Source organism: Dendrobates tinctorius, unplaced genomic scaffold (assembly GCF_039654945.1).
Source record: "Dendrobates tinctorius isolate UK_male_01 unplaced genomic scaffold, ASM3965494v1 ptg000060l, whole genome shotgun sequence".
Lineage (NCBI taxonomy): Eukaryota > Metazoa > Chordata > Amphibia > Anura > Dendrobatidae > Dendrobates > Dendrobates tinctorius.
Window position 1 is genome coordinate 91,160,411 of NW_027361728.1, and position 21,042 is coordinate 91,181,452.

Consider the following 21,042-nt stretch of genomic DNA (forward strand, 5'->3'; position numbering starts at 1 on the left):
GGTTATAGGCTTGTCGGAAGAGGTGGGTCTTCAGTCTCTTTTTGAAGGTTTCGATGGTAGGTGAGAGTCTGATATGTTGTGGTAGAGAGTTCCAGAGTAGGGGTGATGCGCGAGAGAAATCTTGTATGCGATTGTGGGAAGAGGAGATAAGAGGGGAGTAGAGAAGGAGATCTTGTGAGGATCGGAGGTTGCGTGCAGGAAAGTACCGGGAGACGAGGTCACAGATGTATGGAGGAGACAAGTTGTGGATGGCTTTGTATGTCATGGTTAGGGTTTTGTAATGGAGTCTCTGGGCAATTGGGAGCCAGTGAAGGGATTGACAGAGGGGAGAAGCTGGGGAATAGAGGGGGGACAGGTGGATTAGTCGGGCAGCAGAGTTTAGAATAGATTGGAGGGGTGCGAGAGTGTTTGAGGGGAGGCCACAGAGCATGAGGTTGCAGTAGTCAAGGCGAGAGATGATCAGTGCATCAGTGCACTCCATGTCAGATTCATCTTGGCCTGGGTAATTCACCATTTCACTTGATAATCCAGGCATGGTATATGAAAACAGCTCCATGGAGTAATCAGTTGTATGGCCTGCGTCATCCTTCAATCTTGGTTGGGGTGAAGGACACAAGGAAAGGTGTGGTTCATGAACATGAGCCTCCAATGACGACTCAGTGCTTTTACTTTTTACAACTGAAGAAGAGGAGGCGATAGAGCTGGAGGCTGAGTCAGCAATGTAAGACAAAACTTTTTCCTGATGCTCTGGCTTTAAAAGCGGTTTGCCAACTCCTAGAAAACTAAGCCTTCGAAGCCTTATGGAGCCAGATGATGACGCAGGCTCAACACCTCCTGCATTCGGTCCTATTTTGCTCTTGTCACTACCATCAGATCCACCACCAACACCATCATTACCAGCTGCCAACCCCCGCCCAATTCCACGGCCTCTTCCACCAGCCTTCCTCATTTTTGGTAGAAATGTAGACAAAATCCAACAAACTATATAGTAATGTAAAACAAGGTACAAGGTGTCTATAGGACAGGGGAGATTTTGAATTTCTGCAGACACTTGTGGACACTGGACACTTTTGGATTGTGTGAGGCCCAATGAATATCTGAGCGCTATGTGACAGGCTCGATGGCACAGCTGTGACAAAAGTGACTAGAGGATAAGGGAGATTTTGAATCTCTGCACACACTTTTGGACACTGGACACTTTTGGATTGTGTGAGGCCCAATGAATATCTGAGCGCTATGTGACAGGCTCGATGGCACAGCTGTGACAAAAGTGACTAGAGGATAAGGGAGATTTTGAATCTCTGCACACACTTTTGGACACTGGACACTTTTGGATTGTGTGAGGCCCAATGAATATCTGAGCGCTATGTGACAGGCTCGATGGCACAGCTGTGACTAGAGGATAAAGGAGATTTTGAATCTCTGAACACACTTTTGGACACTGGACACTTTTGGATTGTGTGAGGCCCAATGAATATCTGAGCGCTATGTGACAGGCTCGATGGCACAGCTGTGACTAGAGGATAAGGGAGATTTTGAATCTCTGCACACACTTTTGGACACTGGACACTTTTGGATTGTGTGAGGCCCAATGAATATCTGAGCGCTATGTGACAGGCTCGATGGCACAGCTGTGACAAAAGTGACTAGAGGATAAGGGAGATTTTGAATCTCTGCACACATTTTTGGACACTGGACACTTTTGGATTGTGTGAGGCCCAATGAATATCTGAGCGCTATGTGACAGGCTCGATGGCACAGCTGTGACAAAAGTGACTAGAGGATAAGGGAGATTTTGAATCTCTGCACACACTTTTGGACACTGGACACTTTTGGATTGTGTGAGGCCCAATGAATATCTGAGCGCTATGTGACAGGCTCGATGGCACAGCTGTGACAAAAGTGACTAGAGGATAAAGGAGATTTTGAAACTCTGCACACACTTTTGGACACTGGACACTTTTGGATTGTGTGAGGCCCAATGAATATCTGAGCGCTATGTGACAGGCTCGATGGCACAGCTGTGACAAAAGTGACTAGAGGATAAGGGAGATTTTGAATCTCTGCACACACTTGTGGACACTGGACACTTTTGGATTGTGTGAGGCCCAATGAATATCTGAGAGCTATGTGACAGGCTCGATGGCACAGCTGTGACAAAAGTGACTAGAGGATAAGGGAGATTTTGAATCTCTGCACACAGTTTTGGACACTGGACACTTTTGGATTGTGTGAGGCCCAATGAATATCTGAGCGCTATGTGACAGGCTCGATGGCACAGCTGTGACTAGAGGATAAAGGAGATTTTGAATCTCTGAACACACTTTTGGACACTGGACACTTTTGGATTGTGTGAGGCCCAATGAATATCTGAGCGCTATGTGACAGGCTCGATGGCACAGCTGTGACAAAAGTGACTAGAGGATAAGGGAGATTTTGAATCTCTGCACACACTTGTGGACACTGTACACTTTTGGATTGTGTGAGGCCCAATGAATATCTGAGCGCTATGTGACAGGCTCGATGGCACAGCTGTGACAAAAGTGACTAGAGGATAAGGGAGATTTTGAATCTCTGCACACACTTTTGGACACTGGACACTTTTGGATTGTGTGAGGCCCAATGAATATCTGAGCGCTATGTGACAGGCTCGATGGCACAGCTGTGACAAAAGTGACTAGAGGATAAGGGAGATTTTGAATCTCTGCACACACTTTTGGACACTGGACACTTTTGGATTGTGTGAGGCCCAATGAATATCTGAGCGCTATGTGACAGGCTCGATGGCACAGCTGTGACAAAAGTGACTAGAGGATAAGGGAGATTTTGAATCTCTGCACACACTTTTGGACACTGGACACTTTAGGATTGTGTGAGGCCCAATGAATATCTGAGCGCTATGTGACAGGCTCGATGGCACAGCTGTGACAAAAGTGACTAGAGGATAAAGGAGATTTTGAAACTCTGCACACACTTTTGGACACTGGACACTTTTGGATTGTGTGAGGCCCAATGAATATCTGAGCGCTATGTGACAGGCTCGATGGCACAGCTGTGACAAAAGTGACTAGAGGATAAGGGAGATTTTGAATCTCTGCACACACTTTTGGACACTGGACACTTTTGGATTGTGTGAGGCCCAATGAATATCTGAGCGCTATGTGACAGGCTCGATGGCACAGCTGTGACAAAAGTGACTAGAGGATAAGGGAGATTTTGAATCTCTGCACACACTTTTGGACACTGGACACTTTTGGATTGTGTGAGGCCCAATGAATATCTGAGCGCTATGTGACAGGCTCGATGGCACAGCTGTGACAAAAGTGACTAGAGGATAAAGGAGATTTTGAAACTCTGCACACACTTTTGGACACTGGACACTTTTGGATTGTGTGAGGCCCAATGAATATCTGAGCGCTATGTGACAGGCTCGATGGCACAGCTGTGACAAAAGTGACTAGAGGATAAGGGAGATTTTGAATCTCTGCACACACTTGTGGACACTGGACACTTTTGGATTGTGTGAGGCCCAATGAATATCTGAGCGCTATGTGACAGGCTCGATGGCACAGCTGTGACAAAAGTGACTAGAGGATAAGGGAGATTTTGAATCTCTGCACACAGTTTTGGACACTGGACACTTTTGGATTGTGTGAGGCCCAATGAATATCTGAGCGCTATGTGACCGGCTCGATGGCACAGCTGTGACAAAAGTGACTAGAGGATAAGGGAGATTGGATTGCTTTTAAAAAAGCAGTTTGCAGAGCAGTGGGTAAACAGCAATGCCAGCCTGTCAGGAAGCCTTAAAAGGCAGCCCAACAACCAACACCACTGATACACCACAATATAGCCTCCCCTTGCACTGCACACACAGTGACTGGTGTGTTGTGCAGGCCAAATTGCTAGCAGCAGAAGCAGTTATTTTTTCTTCTCAGCAGGACAAAAAAAAAAATTGGGATTGCTTTTAAAAAAGCAGTTTTCGGAGCAGTGGGTAAACAGCAATGCAGGAATGTCAGGAAGCCTTAGAAGGCAGCCCAACAACCAACACCACTGATACACCACTATATAGCCTCCCCTTGCACTGCACACACAGTGACTGGTGTGTTGTGCAGGCCAAATCGCTAGCAGCAGAAGCAGTTTTTTTGTCTTCTTCCCTGCCTAACGCTCTCCCTACAGAATCAGCAGCAACCTCTCCCTATACTGAGATCGGCAGAAGTAAGATGGCGGTCGGCGTGCATGCCCTTTTATACCCCCTGTGACGCCCACCAAAGCAAGCCAATCACTTGCATGCCCTTCTGAAAGATGGTGGTGACCCCTGCCTATGTCATCACGTTGCCCACAGTGTCCGTGGATCCTGATTGGCTGAAAGAGCGCAAAACAAACTTTTGAAACGTGACTTTGGCGCGTAAGTCGCCGACCTCGTGGCCGACCTCATCCTAGGGTCGGGTTTCGTTTCATGAAACCCGACTTTGCCAAAAGTCGGCGACTTTTGAAATTTTTCTACCCGTTTCGCTCAACTCTAGTCGTGGGACTACCCATTTACCAGCACCATATCATAACTCCCAATCATATGGACACAGAGTTCCTTGGTGCATGTCTGGCTTCCTTATATAGTTTAAATATGTTGAAGTCAAATCAGGTAGTAAACAGACTGCACATTTTTTTTCTTTACATTAAATATATATTGAAGCTATTTGTATCCTTGCTATGACATTTACAAAGGTTTACCAGTGAACATATGCAACTCATCACAAAAAGGCAATAATATTAAGAAGCGATCAACGCAAAGTCACTAACCTCTTGCAAGTAGCAGGGAAAGCAGCAAGTAATGCACCTCAGGGGCCTAATTACTGTGATTACTTCCTGGCCTGTGTTATTTGTAATGTGCATGCTGAAAGGCCGCAGTGGTCCACATAAGTTTTTATTGAGGTAGATATTTTCCTCTATTGCAAAATAAAGTCTTTGTCCAAAGTTATCTTTTATTTCATATTTGTTGCTCTTCTCAGTTCCAAGAAAAACTAGTAAGAAAAATGAAGATGATATGAAAATATGCCACATACCAAGTGATGGACAAAGTAGTGTAATGGCAACATTTTGTCTGATTTCTACTCTCTTCATTGCTATTAATTGTCATTGTGGCAATCGTCGTCATATGTTGTTGGAAAACTGTTCTACCATTTTACTGCAAAAAAAATCAGAAGAAGCATACAAGACATGCAAACAGTACAGGGAACATTTATATTAATGCTAGAGGTGTGCCCGATCCTATCACATCGGGAGGGAAGTGTGTGTGTGTGAGTACGTGTGTGAGTACGTGTGTGTGTGAGTATGTGTGTGTGTGTGAGTACATGTGTGTGCGTGTGAGTACATGTGTGTGTGTGTGTGTGTACATGTGTGTGCATCTGTGCACATGTGTGTGTGTACTTGTGTGTGAGTACATGTGGGTGTGTGTGTGTGAGTATGTGCGTGTGCTGCCTGCCGACCCACCTCCGTGCAGTCACAGTCAGCAGGAAAGAGGGTGGTTTACGGCCTGTGCAGGAGATGGGAGTATGTGTGGGTGTGTGTATATGTGAGTACGTGTGTGCATGTGAGTACATGTGTGTGTGAGTGTGCGTACATGTGTGTGTATGGACATGTGTGTGTGATACCCCCCTCATTATACTCCCTCGTTGGCAGTGGCGGGTCCGTGGGGGGGTCCTGGCGGCGGCAGCCGGCAGCCGGCAGGAAAGACCGCGGCTTGCAGCCGGTGCTGGAGATGGGGTGCGATGCCACCAGAGGGCGCCCGCACCTCATCTCCAGCCCAGTCCGCAAGCCGCGGTCTTTCCTGCCGGCTGTGACTGCACGGAGGTGGGTGGGCAGGCAGCAGCAGCGCGTCCGGTGGTGGAGGGTGCAGAAGCGGCGGGTCAAGCAGCGGCGGGTCCAACGGCGGCGGGAGGGTCCGGCGGCGGGGGAGTTCTGACGGTGTCCCGCTGGTGGTACTATGGAAGGGCCTGGTACCACCAGTGGGTGCCATATTGGAATAAACATCACTTGTGTATTCCAATATGGCGGTTGGCGTACTTCCGGTACGGTGCGGTGGATTGTGGGATTCGGGGACATCCAGGTGGAAGTGGATGTCGGACAATTTAAGGCAATTATATATATAATATTTACAGTCAGATTTATTCTTTGAATTGTTTGAATGTATTAATTTTTTTCTCGCCATAAAAATAATTCTAAAAGTTTTTACTGTACTTATAAATGTAAAACTTCAACACACTCAGAAAGCTTTAAAACAATAAAATATATGAATACACTATATGCACCATGGAACACATTAGAATAATACAGTGACTCCATATAATTTAAAAATGCAATCCTGTGATGAGCGAGTATACTCGTTGCTTGGGTCTCCCAAGCATGTTCGGGTGGCCTCCCAGAATTTGGAAGTGCTCGGAGATTTAGTTTCTGTCACCGCAGCTGCATGATTTGCGGCTATTTGACAGCCGGAATACATGTGGGGATTGCCTGTTTGTTAGGAATTCCCAAATGTATTAAGGCTGTCAAGTAGCCGCAAATCATGCAGCTGCAGCAACAGAAAATAAATCTCCAAGCACTTCCAAATACTCAGAGATCACCCGAGCATGCTCGGGAAAACCCGTGCAATGAGTATACTCGCTCATCACTAATCAATACTTATTCAATGCACCAATCTACACAACACCCAGCTCAACATCTCAGAACGGTGTGCGCTTCCTAAACACTACTGGAACATATATTTTAATGATTCACACCTATACATCTTTGAGACTAAGACCCCAGAGCGGTAGTGCCCCTGAGATCATTGAAATGCGTGTCCCAATGCTCCAACCTATATAACAGATCCATACCCATGAGTGGTGCGTGCTTCCGAACTGAAGGCATTCTCAGCTAATCTAAAACCACGTCTACTTGTTCTGTCCTCACTATTCACTCAGAGGAACTTGGGACGATAACATTACACAAAATGTCCTGTCACCTGCATGCACCAAAGACAAGGGTTTCATTTGGGTGCGTAGCAGGCACAGATCGACCCCGACCTCTCTCTCCCTGCAGCAGCAGCTCCATCACCACAGCAACACAGCCACCTAGCCACGTCCCTCATTTGAAGCTTTCCTCATCGTTTTCAACCCAAAAAAGTGCAGTGTATTACACGGTCTGTGTACAGAGAGAGAGGGTGACCAGGATATTATTACAGTGTCTGTTTTCAGAGTACTCCCCAAAAGAATCAATGAAAAAACAAAAACAGTGTTGGATACTTCCTCCTATGCCTCTTCCACCGACACTGCCACCTTCAGCTCCTCCTCAACCTCATCTTCCAATGGGACCTCTGCCTCCTGGTTCAAGATTATAGTCTTTTAATTATTTTGTATTCTGTTATTAAAAGTCATTTCCCTACCCAAATTTGTTTACATGGCAATTGTCCTGCTCTTACCCCAATTTAGCTTCCTTTTGCAGCACTATAGCCCTTACTGTGACCATTTTACAGCCATTTTAACTCATGAAAGTTTGGGTTCCCATTGATCTGTACTGGGTTCTGGTTCGGAGTCAAGTTTGGGGTCAAGTTTGTATACCAAACCGAACTTTTAACTCTAGTTCGTCTGAACCCGACAAACCAAAACATTCACTGGTCTGATCATCCCTACTATCTATCTATCTATCTATCTATCTATCTATCTATCTATCTGTCTATCAATATAATAATCTTTATTTTTGTATAGCGCTAACATATTGCGCAGCACTTTACAGTTTGCACACATTATCATCACTGTCCCCGATGGGGCTCACAATCTAAATTCCCTATCAGTATGTCTTTGGAATGTGGGAGGAAACCAGAGTACCCGGAAGAAACCCACGCAAACACGGGGAGAACATACAAACTCCTTGCAGATGTTGTCCTTGGTGGGATTTGAACCCAGGACTCAAGCGCTGCAATGCTAACCACTGAGCCACCATGCTGCCCTATCTATATATCTATTCAGATGTCTATCTATCGATCGATCTATTCAGATGTCTATCTATTTATCTGTCTATCACTCTCTCACCAACAGTATATACCTCCTGTATGTCTGTCTGTCAATCTTGTATCTGTCATTCATTCCTTCTATATTTAATAGTGCATGTGACTGCCATTGTCATTTTTTCTGTGGTGTGATTATTTCATCCTTACAATTTACAATTAGCAGCTAAATAAAAAAAAGGCAAGTGTAAGAGATGAGCAGAGCATTGAAAAAGCCTGAGGGATCAGTGAATTTTATATTACGGTAAATACAAGGCATATATCCCACAGTGATCGATCAAGCATGATTTTTTTTACCAACCTCCCCAATTCCTATTTTTTTTTCATTTTGTGCTGTTTTTGCAAGAAAACCATTACATATCCTCAGCCCTCACAAAGAAAAATCTGAAGGCTTCAAAGTTTATCTAGCCGTAGGCATGATTATCTGCATGGAGTCAGATCCAAGCTGGGCCTCTTCTCCTGTGGGGACCTTTCGCTATGTTTCTTAATACTTGTCTCCTACTAAGACACAAGTCTTAATTGAATCTAAGACAAAATGCCCTTTTGTTACATCGCATTCTCGTCATGTACATTATCCCTTTCATGTTCTTTCCAAAAATCTGCCAGCTAATTGGTGGTAGTTTTCTGTAAATACAACTCGCATCATTGCAAGAGTGAAATATCATAAAAATGCCTGAGTAAATGGTGTCGGCTCTTTGTAATACGTAGCTATGCACAGTGATCCAAAAATGCTCTCATTTAAAGTCAATTTAATGTTCTCTAGGGTGCCAAGCTTGAATCCATTGTACATACTATAGAGAACTGTACATGAAGGAGGATGGGAGGGATGGGGCATTGTGCACACGTATAGTCATTATGTATTCTATGCCATGAATGTATCCAGGAAATTCTAAGCATATCTGAATCATGGACTTTTACTTTCTAAACCAGAAGGGTTTGATACTTTAAAGTACAGCATTGGTTTGGGACCCTCATACTATATATATATATATATTATACTAAAGACATGTTTAACCCCTTAAGGACCAGATAATTTTTCATTTTTGTGTTTTCGTTTTTTCCTTTCCTTTCTCGAAGAGCCCTAAGTTTTTTACTTTTGCGCCAACATAACCATATGCGGTCTTGTTTTTTGCTGGACAATTTGCACTTTTGAATGACACCATTTGATTTACCATAAAAAATACTGGAAAAAATTTATGTAAATTCCAAGTGCAGGGAAATTAGCAAAAAAAATAAATCTGCAAATGTGTTCTGGCTCTTGTTCTTACGGTGATCATTGTGCAGTAAAAATGACCTGGCAGTATTGTTCTCCAGGTCAGTATGGTTACGGCGATATCAAACTCACTATTTTTTCTTCTTTATTTTAGTAATTAAACAAAACCTGAGAAATTTGATTAAAAACTATTTTGCATGTTTTGCCATTCTCCAAGATGATTACTTCATGCAACCTTGGTCCATGGTCCAGGTCAGTGCTCTCTGTCCATGGACAGGAACTGTGCGAAATTTCTAACCTCTGGGATTCCAGGCTCATCTTACGGCTAGCCAGGATGGCAAGATGTTACCTATGCACCGCATGCCGCACAGATAAAGTCATGCCGTGCCTGTGAATGAAACACAGCACAACAAGACCCTGAAATTCAGGATATTCACCGGGCTCTTGTCTATGGCCAGAGAGCACTGACTTGGACCAAGGATGCTCAAAGGGTTTTGTTCAACTCTAACTGTATCATGTTTACTTTTAAGATAAAAGAGCTGTGTGAGAGCTTCTTTTTTGCATGGCAAGCGGATGGTTTTATTAAAGGGAAGTTGGCAGGTCCCTCATACCCTACAATATACCAGCATGTGTTTATTCCTTTAAAAATACAGTGCCAATGAAGCCCTTTCCACTGTATAATTCATCAACATGTGTATTAAAAAACTATTTTTATTTTCCGTTTTTAATATGCGAATAGCTTTGAGCCTAGTCGATGGGGCATTGTATAGTTCACATTTACACTGTGGACTATTACAGACAGAATCTAGGATAAAAAGAAAATCAGCAAATACCCTGCACTGTTTACTTACTGCAGTGTCCTGTATTTGCTCATATGGTTTTTATTCTAGGTTCTGTCTGTTAATATCTACAGTGTGAATGTGCAACCTACATATTATACTTACACCAACGTGTATTCCTGCTTATTTCTTTGGATTTGCTTCAGTGTTTTGTACTTTGAACAAATATGGGGTGTGGCTCCTTCTTTTTGGGCTCTGCATTTTGTCTATAAAGCCTTGCACAAGCAATTGTTTCAACAGTTAGGACTGGGTCTTGCTGTACCCCAGTCTATTTTGAGGCCCAATGTCATGAAGCGAAGTGAGGTACTAGAGTTAGGGACCATCCTTATTGGGTTGACTGCCAATGATGCTGATATGATCATTATCATTTGCCCTCCCCTCCACCCTCAATTCATCATTATTTGCTCTATCTACCCTTAAGTCATTGTGATGGTTACGTGTGACTGGACACACCGCCTCCAGCAGGGCGAATTTCTCTGACACACGTGACCCTGGATACACCGCCTCCAGCAGGGCGAATTTAAATAATATAACGTGCAGGTGAATTTCAGAATTACACGTGTATCTGGATACACCGTCTCCAGCAGGGTGAATTTAAATAATTAAGGGAAACACCAGGGAAACCGATACAATGGAGGGCCCTGCGATAGGGAACTGGGACGTGGAGACCTCCTGCACTCCCCTGAGTCAGTGTCTCTACACTCTTGACAGTCACTATGCAGGTTCCACACCTGGCGCCGAGCAGGATACCTAAAAACCCTAGCTCACCCTGCACCTAGCCCTTTCTAGTGAAATGGACGGTGCAGAAACTAATCCCACCACTGCACTGAAACACACAAAAGGAAAGGTACAAACAGGGATAACATCACTTAGCTTTGCTCTGTCACTCTTGCTCCCAGCAACAGAGTCCAGCACCAGAATTCAGCTTCACCCCTGAAGCTCGACACCTGAATTCAGCTACCACCTGAAGCTATAACACCAGAGCTCTCTTGAGCTGCCAGGAACTCCTCTCTGTAGTTCTTTCCTCCACCAGACTTGGTGGTTGGAAATGAGAAATATCACCAACACTCTTTTATAGGTCAGAGCCAGAGCAATCACACCTGCTTTATAATCACGTGCACTAAACTAAAGTAACCAGAGTGCAATGACCCTAACGGCCACTGGGGGCAAAACTAGAACTGAAACCACCACAGTGCAATGACCCTAATGGCCACCAGGGGCAAAACTAACCCCAAGCACACAGCTTATGGGAAAAAAAAGGTTACTTGTGCGTTTATCTGTCATAATCCAACCTGGATCATGACAGTCATCATTTCCTGTCCGCCACCCTTAATTGATCATTTGCTGTCCCCATCCCCCAACTTCAATTGATCATTTACTGCCCCCCACCCCTAATTCATCATTAAATGCTCTCCCCATCCCCCATTGTCAATTCAGCAATATTTGCTGTGCCCCTCCTCAATTCATTATCATTTGCTGTACCCCACCCTCAATTCATCATTATTTAGTCTCCCTACCCCCACCATCAATTCATTATCATTTGCTCCCCCCCACCCTCAATTCATTATCATTTGCTGTACCCCATCCTCAATTCATCATTATTTTCTCCCTCCACCTCCCACCCTCAAGTAAACGTTTGTTGCCCCCACTCTCAATTCATCATTATTTGTTATCTTCACTCCCCACTTTCAAGTCATCATTTTCTGTCCCCATCCTCAATTTATCATTTGCTTTCCCCCACCCCCAATTAATCATTATTTGCGCTCATCAATATATAATACGCTGTCCCCTGTCCAATATCAATTCATCATCACTCTTTCCCCCAAGCCCATTTATATGCAGGAGTGTACGAGATGACGTCATCATGTACACGCCATCACCAACCCATCACAGAAGAGGTAGAGAGACTCCTTTGGAGCTGCACAGCTGTTTCATTGAGCTGCAAGGAAGGCTCCCTGTGCTGGGATGTGCGCTGCCACCGGCAGTGTGCAAACGCACACTACATTATTATACCCTGGGGCATGGTGGGCAGAAGCACAAGAGGGGGGACTGTTGTGAGTTCATTTTCCCCTTCACCGTCGATGTCTGATGAACTCCCTCTTCTGGTGAAGGAAGGTAGTGAGGCTGATTACCAAACACCTGATCTGGTAGATGATGACTGGGTAACAGGAATTTCTGACTGGATATAAGGCAGCCGACACCCTTCTGAGTCGCTGGTGATTTCTCTGCTGGATTCTTGGAGACCAGTCTGACTCCTGCCTCCCAAAGATAAGTTTTTGCTCTGCTATTGAACTTATTAGTTTTGCTTTCTTTACCTTGTTTTTTGGAGTTCAGCCATCCCCGGTTGGGGGTGTGCTGAGTTCCATTTTTGTCTCTGATCAGTTTGTCTCTTTGCTCTGTCTTCAGAATTTACCGGAGTGCTGATATAGTCATTTTGAAGTCCTAGCGACTTCAGGGCCTGTTTTTCCTATCAGACGGTTGGGACATTTTTTGGTAGGGTTTTTTATCGATTGCAGACAGCAGCTTTTCTATCCTGTCCTTTTTAGTTAGCTTGGGCCCCATCGTTTGCTCAACCTATCTTTCTATCTGTGTTAGTGTTTTCATCTTGCTTCACCGTCATTATATTTTGGGGGCTGCCTATTGTTTTGGGGTATGCTCTGGGGCAGTTTAGATTTCCCCTTTCTTTCTTTAGGCCTATTTAGTTCTCCGACTGTGATCGAGGGGTCTAGGGCATCGTAGGTACCCCCCACGGCTACTGTTAGTTGTTGTGGATAGGATCAGGGGTCTGCAATCCGATAGCTACCAACCTCTCCAGTTTTCTGGACTTAGCTTGTATTTTTGTTTTTTCCTCCTTCGGTGACTCATTCATAACAGGGGACATGGACAGGGTCCATGTCCCTCTTATTTACTTCTGGTCACCGGGACCCATACAACAGTATGGTCAATAATGTCCTGTTGACAGCCATACTCCGTATTGATACTGCCATTCAAGATGTGTAATCAGCCCATGCCATAGTTACTAAGTGATCTTTGGCGCAGAGAAGATGGGATCGCTTCTTGACTGTGTTGCTATGTGGCTTCTTCTTTCTATGATAGAGCTGTATCTTGCATTTGTGGATTACACAGTGAAATGTGTTCACAGACAATGATTTCTGGAAGTATTCCTGTGCCCATGCAGTGATTTGCATAACTGAATCAAGCCTGTTTTTAATGCAGTGCCACCTGAGGACCCGTAGATCATGAGCATCCAAAATTGACCATTGGCCTTGTCCCTTGTGCACATGGATTTATCCAGAATTTCTGAATCTTTTGATGATATTATTCATTGTAGATGGTGGGTTATTAAAAGTCTTTGCAATTTTACATTAAGAAACATTTTTCTGAAATTATTCCACAATTTTAGAAGTTGTTCACAGATTAATGAGCCTCTGTCCATTTTTGCTTCTGAGAGACTTTGCCTCTCTAATGCCGGGGTCATATTTGCGAGTGTGATGCGAGAAACTCGCACAAGTCTCTCACATCAATACCCAACACTGCTGCCAGCACTCGTGACCAAAGTGTGCAGCCGCACACTCCGGTTCCGAGTGCCGGCGGCAGTGACTCTATGTGAGAGAAAAATATTCAGGATTGAGAGTCTTCAGTAGTTGATACCTTTTAATGGCTAACTGAAAAGATGGTAACACATTGCAAGCTTTCGAGACTACTCAGGTCTCTTCATCAGGCTAGACTGATACAAAATCTGAAATCACATATTTATGCACAATACAGCCTAGAAAAAATGCAATAGATAAGACAAGTGACGTGAAGCAGAACTATCAATATGGGAGAGGGAGAAACATAAATATAAACATTGGACCAGTTCATAGATAAGGAGTCCGGATGTTTTATGGTCCTCTGATTGGGGTCTAGTTCTGTGTTGTGAAGCCCCCACACGGTTTTAAAAGGAAATTCCTTAATTGATGTAAAAAGACATAAATCCATGCGACACATTCATTCCAGCACTGAGAGTGTCAAAGTTCGTCATAAATTTGTACTCCCAAACTCATCTCTCTCTCTGAGAATTGAAGTTACCTTTCAATACCAGTAATTTCATATCCACGCTGCTGTGATCAGGGATACAGAAATGTTTTGCCACAGGTAGATCCATTCTTTTTTCTCTTATTGTGTGACGATGAGCATTCATCCTTGTTCTAAGCTTTTGCCCTGTCTCCCCCACATACAGACCCCCAGTTGGACATTTAGTACAAATAATTAAGTACACCACATTAGATGTAATGCAGGTGAAAGTACCTGGGATCTTGTAGTCCTGATGTGAGTTGGGGATCTTTATCTTGTCCGTGGTCATTATAAATGGACAGGTTTTACATTTTTTCTGGTTGCAAGGAAAGGTTCCTGCAGCTGTTGGAGAGGACAGGGAGCTTCTGACAATGATGCTTCTTAAATTTGGGGGCTGCCTAAAACACAGCAGTGGGGGGTCTGGAAAAATGGATTTTAATCGGGCATCTTTTTGTAGTAAAGGTTGTAATTTCCGTGCAGCTCCCCTTAGCACCTCCAGATTTGGATTGTAGGTGACTACTAGAGGCACTCGGTTATTTTCTTCTTTAACTTTGTAATTTAGCAGGTGATTCTTTGACAATCTGGTGGCTCTTGTAATTTGGTTTTCAATTGTTCTTGGATGGTAACCCTGATTCAAAAAGGTCTTTTTGAGGCGACCAAGGTGTTTGTCTCTATCCATGGGGTTGGAACATATACGATTGTATCTGATGGCTTGGCTATAGATAATAGAGTTCTTTATGTGTTTTGGATGGAAACTGTCCCATTTAAGGTATGTTGGACGGTCGATTGGCTTCTGATACAGGGATGTCTCTATTTCATTGTTTTTTAGCTTAATGATGGTGTCCAAAAAATTAATCTCAGTACTGGAGTAGTTGAGTGTTAAATTGATGGTGGGATGAAATTGATTAAACTGTTTGTGGAACGTCTTTAGCTGTTGCTCAGACTCCGTCCAGATGATTAAAATATCATCAATGAAGCGGTAGTAGGCCAGGGGCCTGATGGGGCATGAGGACAAAAAGTCGCTTTCAAGCTTTGCCATGAAAAGATTTGCATACTGTGGAGCCATTTTACTTCCCATAGCTGTGCCAGTCTCCTGTAGATAGCTCCTGTTGTCAAATTCAAAGTAATTGTGGGTGAGGATGAATTTTATAAGTTTCACCACAGCATCAGCATCAGTCCCTGTGTTTTCCATGAAGAATTTGCAGGCATTTAAACCATCTTGGTGTGGGATATTAGAGTACAAAGATTCCACATCCATGGTGGCCAGGATGGTTCCTTCTGGTAGAGGACCTATTGCTGTTAGTTTATTCAATAGGTCAGTTGTGTCCTGAATGTAGCTGGATGTATCCTTCACCAGTGGTTTAAGAATACCCTCTACCCATCCAGATACCTGCTCAGTGAGGGTGCCCACACATGAAATAATTGGTCTTCCTGGATTTCCAGATTTGTGGATTTTGGGAAGCATGTAGAGTGCCCAGGAGAGAAAGGCCATACAGTCTTTAAAAACCAACAAAGAAATCATCATTAAACCTGCTGAAAAAAATCCATTTTTCCAGACCCCCCACTGCTGTGTTTTAGGCAGCCCCCAAATTTAAGAAGCATCATTGTCAGAAGCTCCCTGTCCTCTCCAACAGCTGCAGGAACCTTTCCTTGCAACCAGAAAAAATGTAAAACCTGTCCATTTATTATGACCACGGACAAGATAAAGATCCCCAACTCACATCAGGACTACAAGATCCCAGGTACTTTCACCTGCATTACATCTAATGTGGTGTACTTAATTATTTGTACTAAATGTCCAACTGGGGGTCTGTATGTAGGGGAGACAGGGCAAAAGCTTAGAACAAGGATGAATGCTCATCGTCACACAATAAGAGAAAAAAGAATGGATCTACCTGTGGCAAAACATTTCTATATCCCTGATCACAGCAGCGTGGATATGAAATTACTGGTATTGAAAGGTATCTTCAATTCTCAGAGAGAGAGACGAGTTTGGGAGTACAAATTTATGACGAACTTTGACACTCTCAGTGCTGGAATGAATGTGTCGCATGGATTTATGTCTTTTTACATCAATTAAGGAATTTCCTTTTAAAACCGTGTGGGGGCTTCACAACACAGAACTAGACCCCAATCAGAGGACCATAAAACATCCGGACTCCTTATCTATGAACTGGTCCAATGTTTATATTTATGTTTCTCCCTCTCCCATATTGATAGTTCTGCTTCACATCACTTGTCTTATCTATTGCATTTTTTCTAGGCTGTATTGTGCATAAATGTGACTTCAGATTTTGTATTAGTCTAGCCTGATGCAGAGACCTGAGTAGTCTCGAAAGCTTGCAATGTGTTACCATCTTTTCAGTTAGCCATTAAAAGGTATCAACTACTGAGGACTCTCAATCCTGAATATTTTTCTATCTACTGGCTAACACGGTACAAAGATATACATCTTTCCTGTATCAAAATGGAGGATACCAGAATGTACCGCATCTTTATGGAACTAAAACCACTTCTGAAGAAACGTGCACAAATGGACAGCGACATTTTTTTCTTATCTAAATGCAAAAAGGAGAATCTAATTCCCAAAGGACTCTGGATTACAAACCCAATTCTTCATACCTACAATACCCATTATGCACAAAACCTTTGTCACAGGACTTCTGAGAGACTAAGAAACCACCTTTTACATGTCTGCTACAGCATAAGGAGTAAAGTCCAGGGGCAATTTGAAACTCTGAGGAAAACACTTACAGAAAGCACAGAGCAAAAATTACAACAATACTACAACAAACTACGGACCTTTCTGGTTCATAATAAGGAAAAGAAACTACACAGACTGCGTCTCAATTCAGGACTCTATACAAACAGATACAAAACAAATCCAAAACCTGACAACTTGGACAACCACTCCACTCCAGACACAAAAGCATCTAACTGTGTCATCAATCTCTCAGATTATAAACCCAACAAAGTGGAACTGGCCGTGCTTTCTAGAGGACTCTCATTTTGTCCCACTAAGGCTGGTTTCACATTCGCGCTTTTTAAGCGCACGCACGGCCGGGGGTAGCTCCGCCCCCGATCCGGCTCTCTGCCCGGCGTGCCCGCCCCTTCCTTGTAGCGCCGCCTCCTAGCGCACAGCGGCGCCTGCGATCGGCGCACCCTATCTTTAGCATAGGGTGCGCAGATCGTGCGCAGGCCGTGCGCTAGTTGCGCTTTGACCTGCGCTGCGCACTTTTGACGGTGCGCCGTGCGCGCCAAAATCAAACTTTTCGGATTTTGGCGCGCACGGCGCACCGTCAAAAGTGCGCAGCGCAGGTCAAAGCGCAACTAGCGCACGGCCTGCGCACGATCTGCGCACCCTATGCTAAAGATAGGGTGCGCCGATCGCAGGCGCCGCTGTGCGCTAGGAGGCGGCGCTACAAGGAAGGGGCGGGCACGCCGGGCAGAGAGCCGGATCGGGGGCGGAGCTACCCCCGGCCGTGCGTGCGCTTAAAAAGCGCGAATGTGAAACCAGCCTAAGGCCCTAGATAAAACTGAACTCTGCAGTGATATGGAACAGTATTTCAGGAGACTGCGCCTGAGGGAATATTTCAATGATACAGAAGATTCAGAAAACACTCAGACCGAAGGAAAAGGGATCGGAACAACTAGGAAAAGGTCAGACTGGATACCTCCACCTGGACGCAACCCTCATTTGGATAAATATATAGACTCCTTCAGACATTTGATAAAATCCACAATCATAGACACTAACAGGAGACAAGCATCCAACATCAGTGCCCAGGAGAGAAAGGCCATACAGTCTTTAAAAACCAACAAAGAAATCATCATTAAACCTGCTGACAAGGGAGGTGCAATAGTCATGATGAATACGTCAGACTACATGAAGGAAGCAAACAGGCAACTTATGGACACACGCTACTATAGAAAATTGGAGTCGGATCCTAAACAGGACTACTACAAGGAACTAAACAAGTTGGTTTCTTGTCTGCCTGACCAGTCCATAAGAGCTGGCGATTACCTGATACCAGAGACTCCAAGAATAGGGACATTCTACATGCTTCCCAAAATCCACAAATCTGGAAATCCAGGAAGACCAATTATTTCATGTGTGGGCACCCTCACTGAGCAGGTATCTGGATGGGTAGAGGGTATTCTTAAACCACTGGTGAAGGATACATCCAGCTACATTCAGGACACAACTGACCTATTGAATAAACTAGCAGCAATAGGTCCTCTACCAGAAGGAACCATCCTGGCCACCATGGATGTGGAATCTTTGTACTCTAATATCCCACACCAAGATGGTTTAAATGCCTGCAAATTCTTCATGGAAAACACAGGGACTGATGCTGATGCTGTGGTGAAACTTATAAAATTCATCCTCACCCACAATTACTTTGAATTTGACAACAGGAGCTATCTACAGGAGACTGGCACAGCTATGGGAAGTAAAATGGCTCCACAGTATGCAAATCTTTTCATGGCAAAGCTTGAAAGCGACTTTTTGTCCTCATGCCCCATCAGGCCCCTGGCCTACTACCGCTTCATTGATGATATTTTAATCATCTGGACGGAGTCTGAGCAACAGCTAAAGACGTTCCACGAACAGTTTAATCAATTTCATCCCACCATCAATTTAACACTCAACTACTCCAGTACTGAGATTAATTTTTTGGACACCATCATTAAGCTAAAAAACAATGAAATAGAGACATCCCTGTATCAGAAGCCAATCGTCCGTCCAACATACCTTAAATGGGACAGTTTCCATCCAAAACACATAAAGAACTCTATTATCTATAGCCAAGCCATCAGATACAATCGTATATGTTCCAACCCCATGGATAGAGACAAACACCTTGGTCGCCTCAAAAAGACCTTTTTGAATCAGGGTTACCATCCAAGAACAATTGAAAACCAAATTACAAGAGCCACCAGATTGTCAAGGAATCACCTGCTAAATTACAAAGCTAAAGAAGAAGATAACCGAGTGCCTCTAGTAGTCACCTACAATCCAAATCTGGAGGTGCTAAGGGGAGCTGCATGGAAATTACAACCTTTAGTACAAAAAGATGCCCAATTAAAATCCATTTTTCCAGACCCCCCACTGCTGTGTTTTAGGCAGCCCCCCAAATTTAAGAAGCATCATTGTCAGAAGCTCCCTGTCCTCTCCAACAGCTGCAGGAACCTTTCCTTGCAACCAGAAAAAATGTAAAACCTGTCCATTTATAATGACCACGGACAAGATAAAGATCCCCAACTCACATCAGGACTACAAGATCCCAGGTACTTTCACCTGCATTACATCTAATGTGGTGTACTTAATTATTTGTACTAAATGTCCAACTGGGAGTCCGTATGTGGGGGAGACAGGGCAAAAGCTTAGAACAAGGATGAATGCTCATCTTCACACAATAAGAGAAAAAAGAATGGATCTACCTGTGGCAAAACATTTCTATATCCCTGATCACAGCAGCGTGGATATGAAATTACTGGTATTGAAAGGTAACTTCAATTCTCAGGGAGAGAGACGAGTTTGGGAGTACAAATTTATGACGAACTTTGACACTCTCAGTGCTGGAATGAATGTGTCACATGGATTTATGTCTTTTTACATCAATTAAGGAATTTCCTTTTAAAACCGTGTGGGGGCTTCACAACACAAAACTAGACCCCAATCAGAGGACCATAAAACATCCGGACTCCTTATCTATGAACTGGTCCAATGTTTATATTTATGTTTCTCCCTCTCCCATATTGATAGTTCTACTTCACGTCACTTGTCTTATCTATTGCATTTTTTCTAGGCTGTATTGTGCATAAATATGTGACTTCAGATTTTGTATTAGTCTAGCCTGATGAAGAGACCTGAGTAGTCTCGAAAGCTTGCAATGTGTTACCATCTTTTCAGTTAGCCATTAAAAGGTATCAACTACTGAGGACTCTCAATCCTGAATATTTTTCTATCTACTGGCTAACACGGTACAAAGATATACATCTTTCCTGTATCATCTATGTGAGAGACTAACCCAAGTTTCTTGCATCACACTTGCAAGTGTGACCCCGGCCTAACTTGTGCTTTTTATACACAGCCATTTAACACTTGAACATTAGCCCTCCAATTGTTTTTCATTAATTCCATGTAATTTTCCAGCTTTTTGTTAACCATGTCCCAACTTTTTTGAGATACTGTACTGTGTTGCTGCTGTCATCAGTTTCTAAATTGGTTAATTCTATATAATAAAACGTAAAAATGTCTAACTTTCAATTTCTGATATGGTTTTTATGCTCTGTTGTGAATAAAATATCGCTGTAAGAGATTTCCAAATCATTGCATACTTGTTTTCATTACATCTTACACATCGCTCCATCTCTTTTGGAATTGGGATTGTACTAATAATGACAATCTGTGCAGGGATCCCCATTCCACAAGCCACATTATATAATCAAACAATAACATGCAAATTTACCCTATAAATCATAGAAAGGTGATAAGACAAAAGATAGGCACTAAGTAGCTCTGTCTAAGGTTTTTGTTGGCAATGTTGTGGTGGTTAGACAGCACCAAAATAAAAATATAAATATTAATATTTGCCATGAGCCCTTTTTACAGGCACATGAATCTGAATAAGGACTAATAAAGTAGTAATAAAAATAATGCTATGCAGATTAACTATAGAATATAGAGTTTATATTTAATGTCCCTAATTATTACTCTCTACTGTAATAATATAATTAATGTCATTATTATTTTATTTTTGTTAAAATATATTTTCTTTGACTTAGGCCGGGTTCCCACTGCGCTATGGCAGGCCATTTAACGGACTGTAGTACACCGCGTTATAACGCAGTGTAACGCAGTCCGTTAACGCTGCTATAGCCTCCCATTA

General features: G+C 43.4%; 1 protein-coding gene across 1 annotated transcript in view; it reads right to left on the reverse strand.

The window, feature by feature from the left end:
• LOC141092829 (phospholipid scramblase family member 5-like) overlaps nucleotides 1–21,042 on the reverse strand; it is a 138,545-nt gene that overhangs the window by 85,111 nt on the left and 32,392 nt on the right. The window contains exon 4 of the mRNA XM_073579154.1: nucleotides 4,798–5,018. Within this exon, the coding sequence (XP_073435255.1) occupies nucleotides 4,798–5,018 (221 nt within the window). The remainder of the gene's footprint in view (nucleotides 1–4,797; nucleotides 5,019–21,042) is intronic.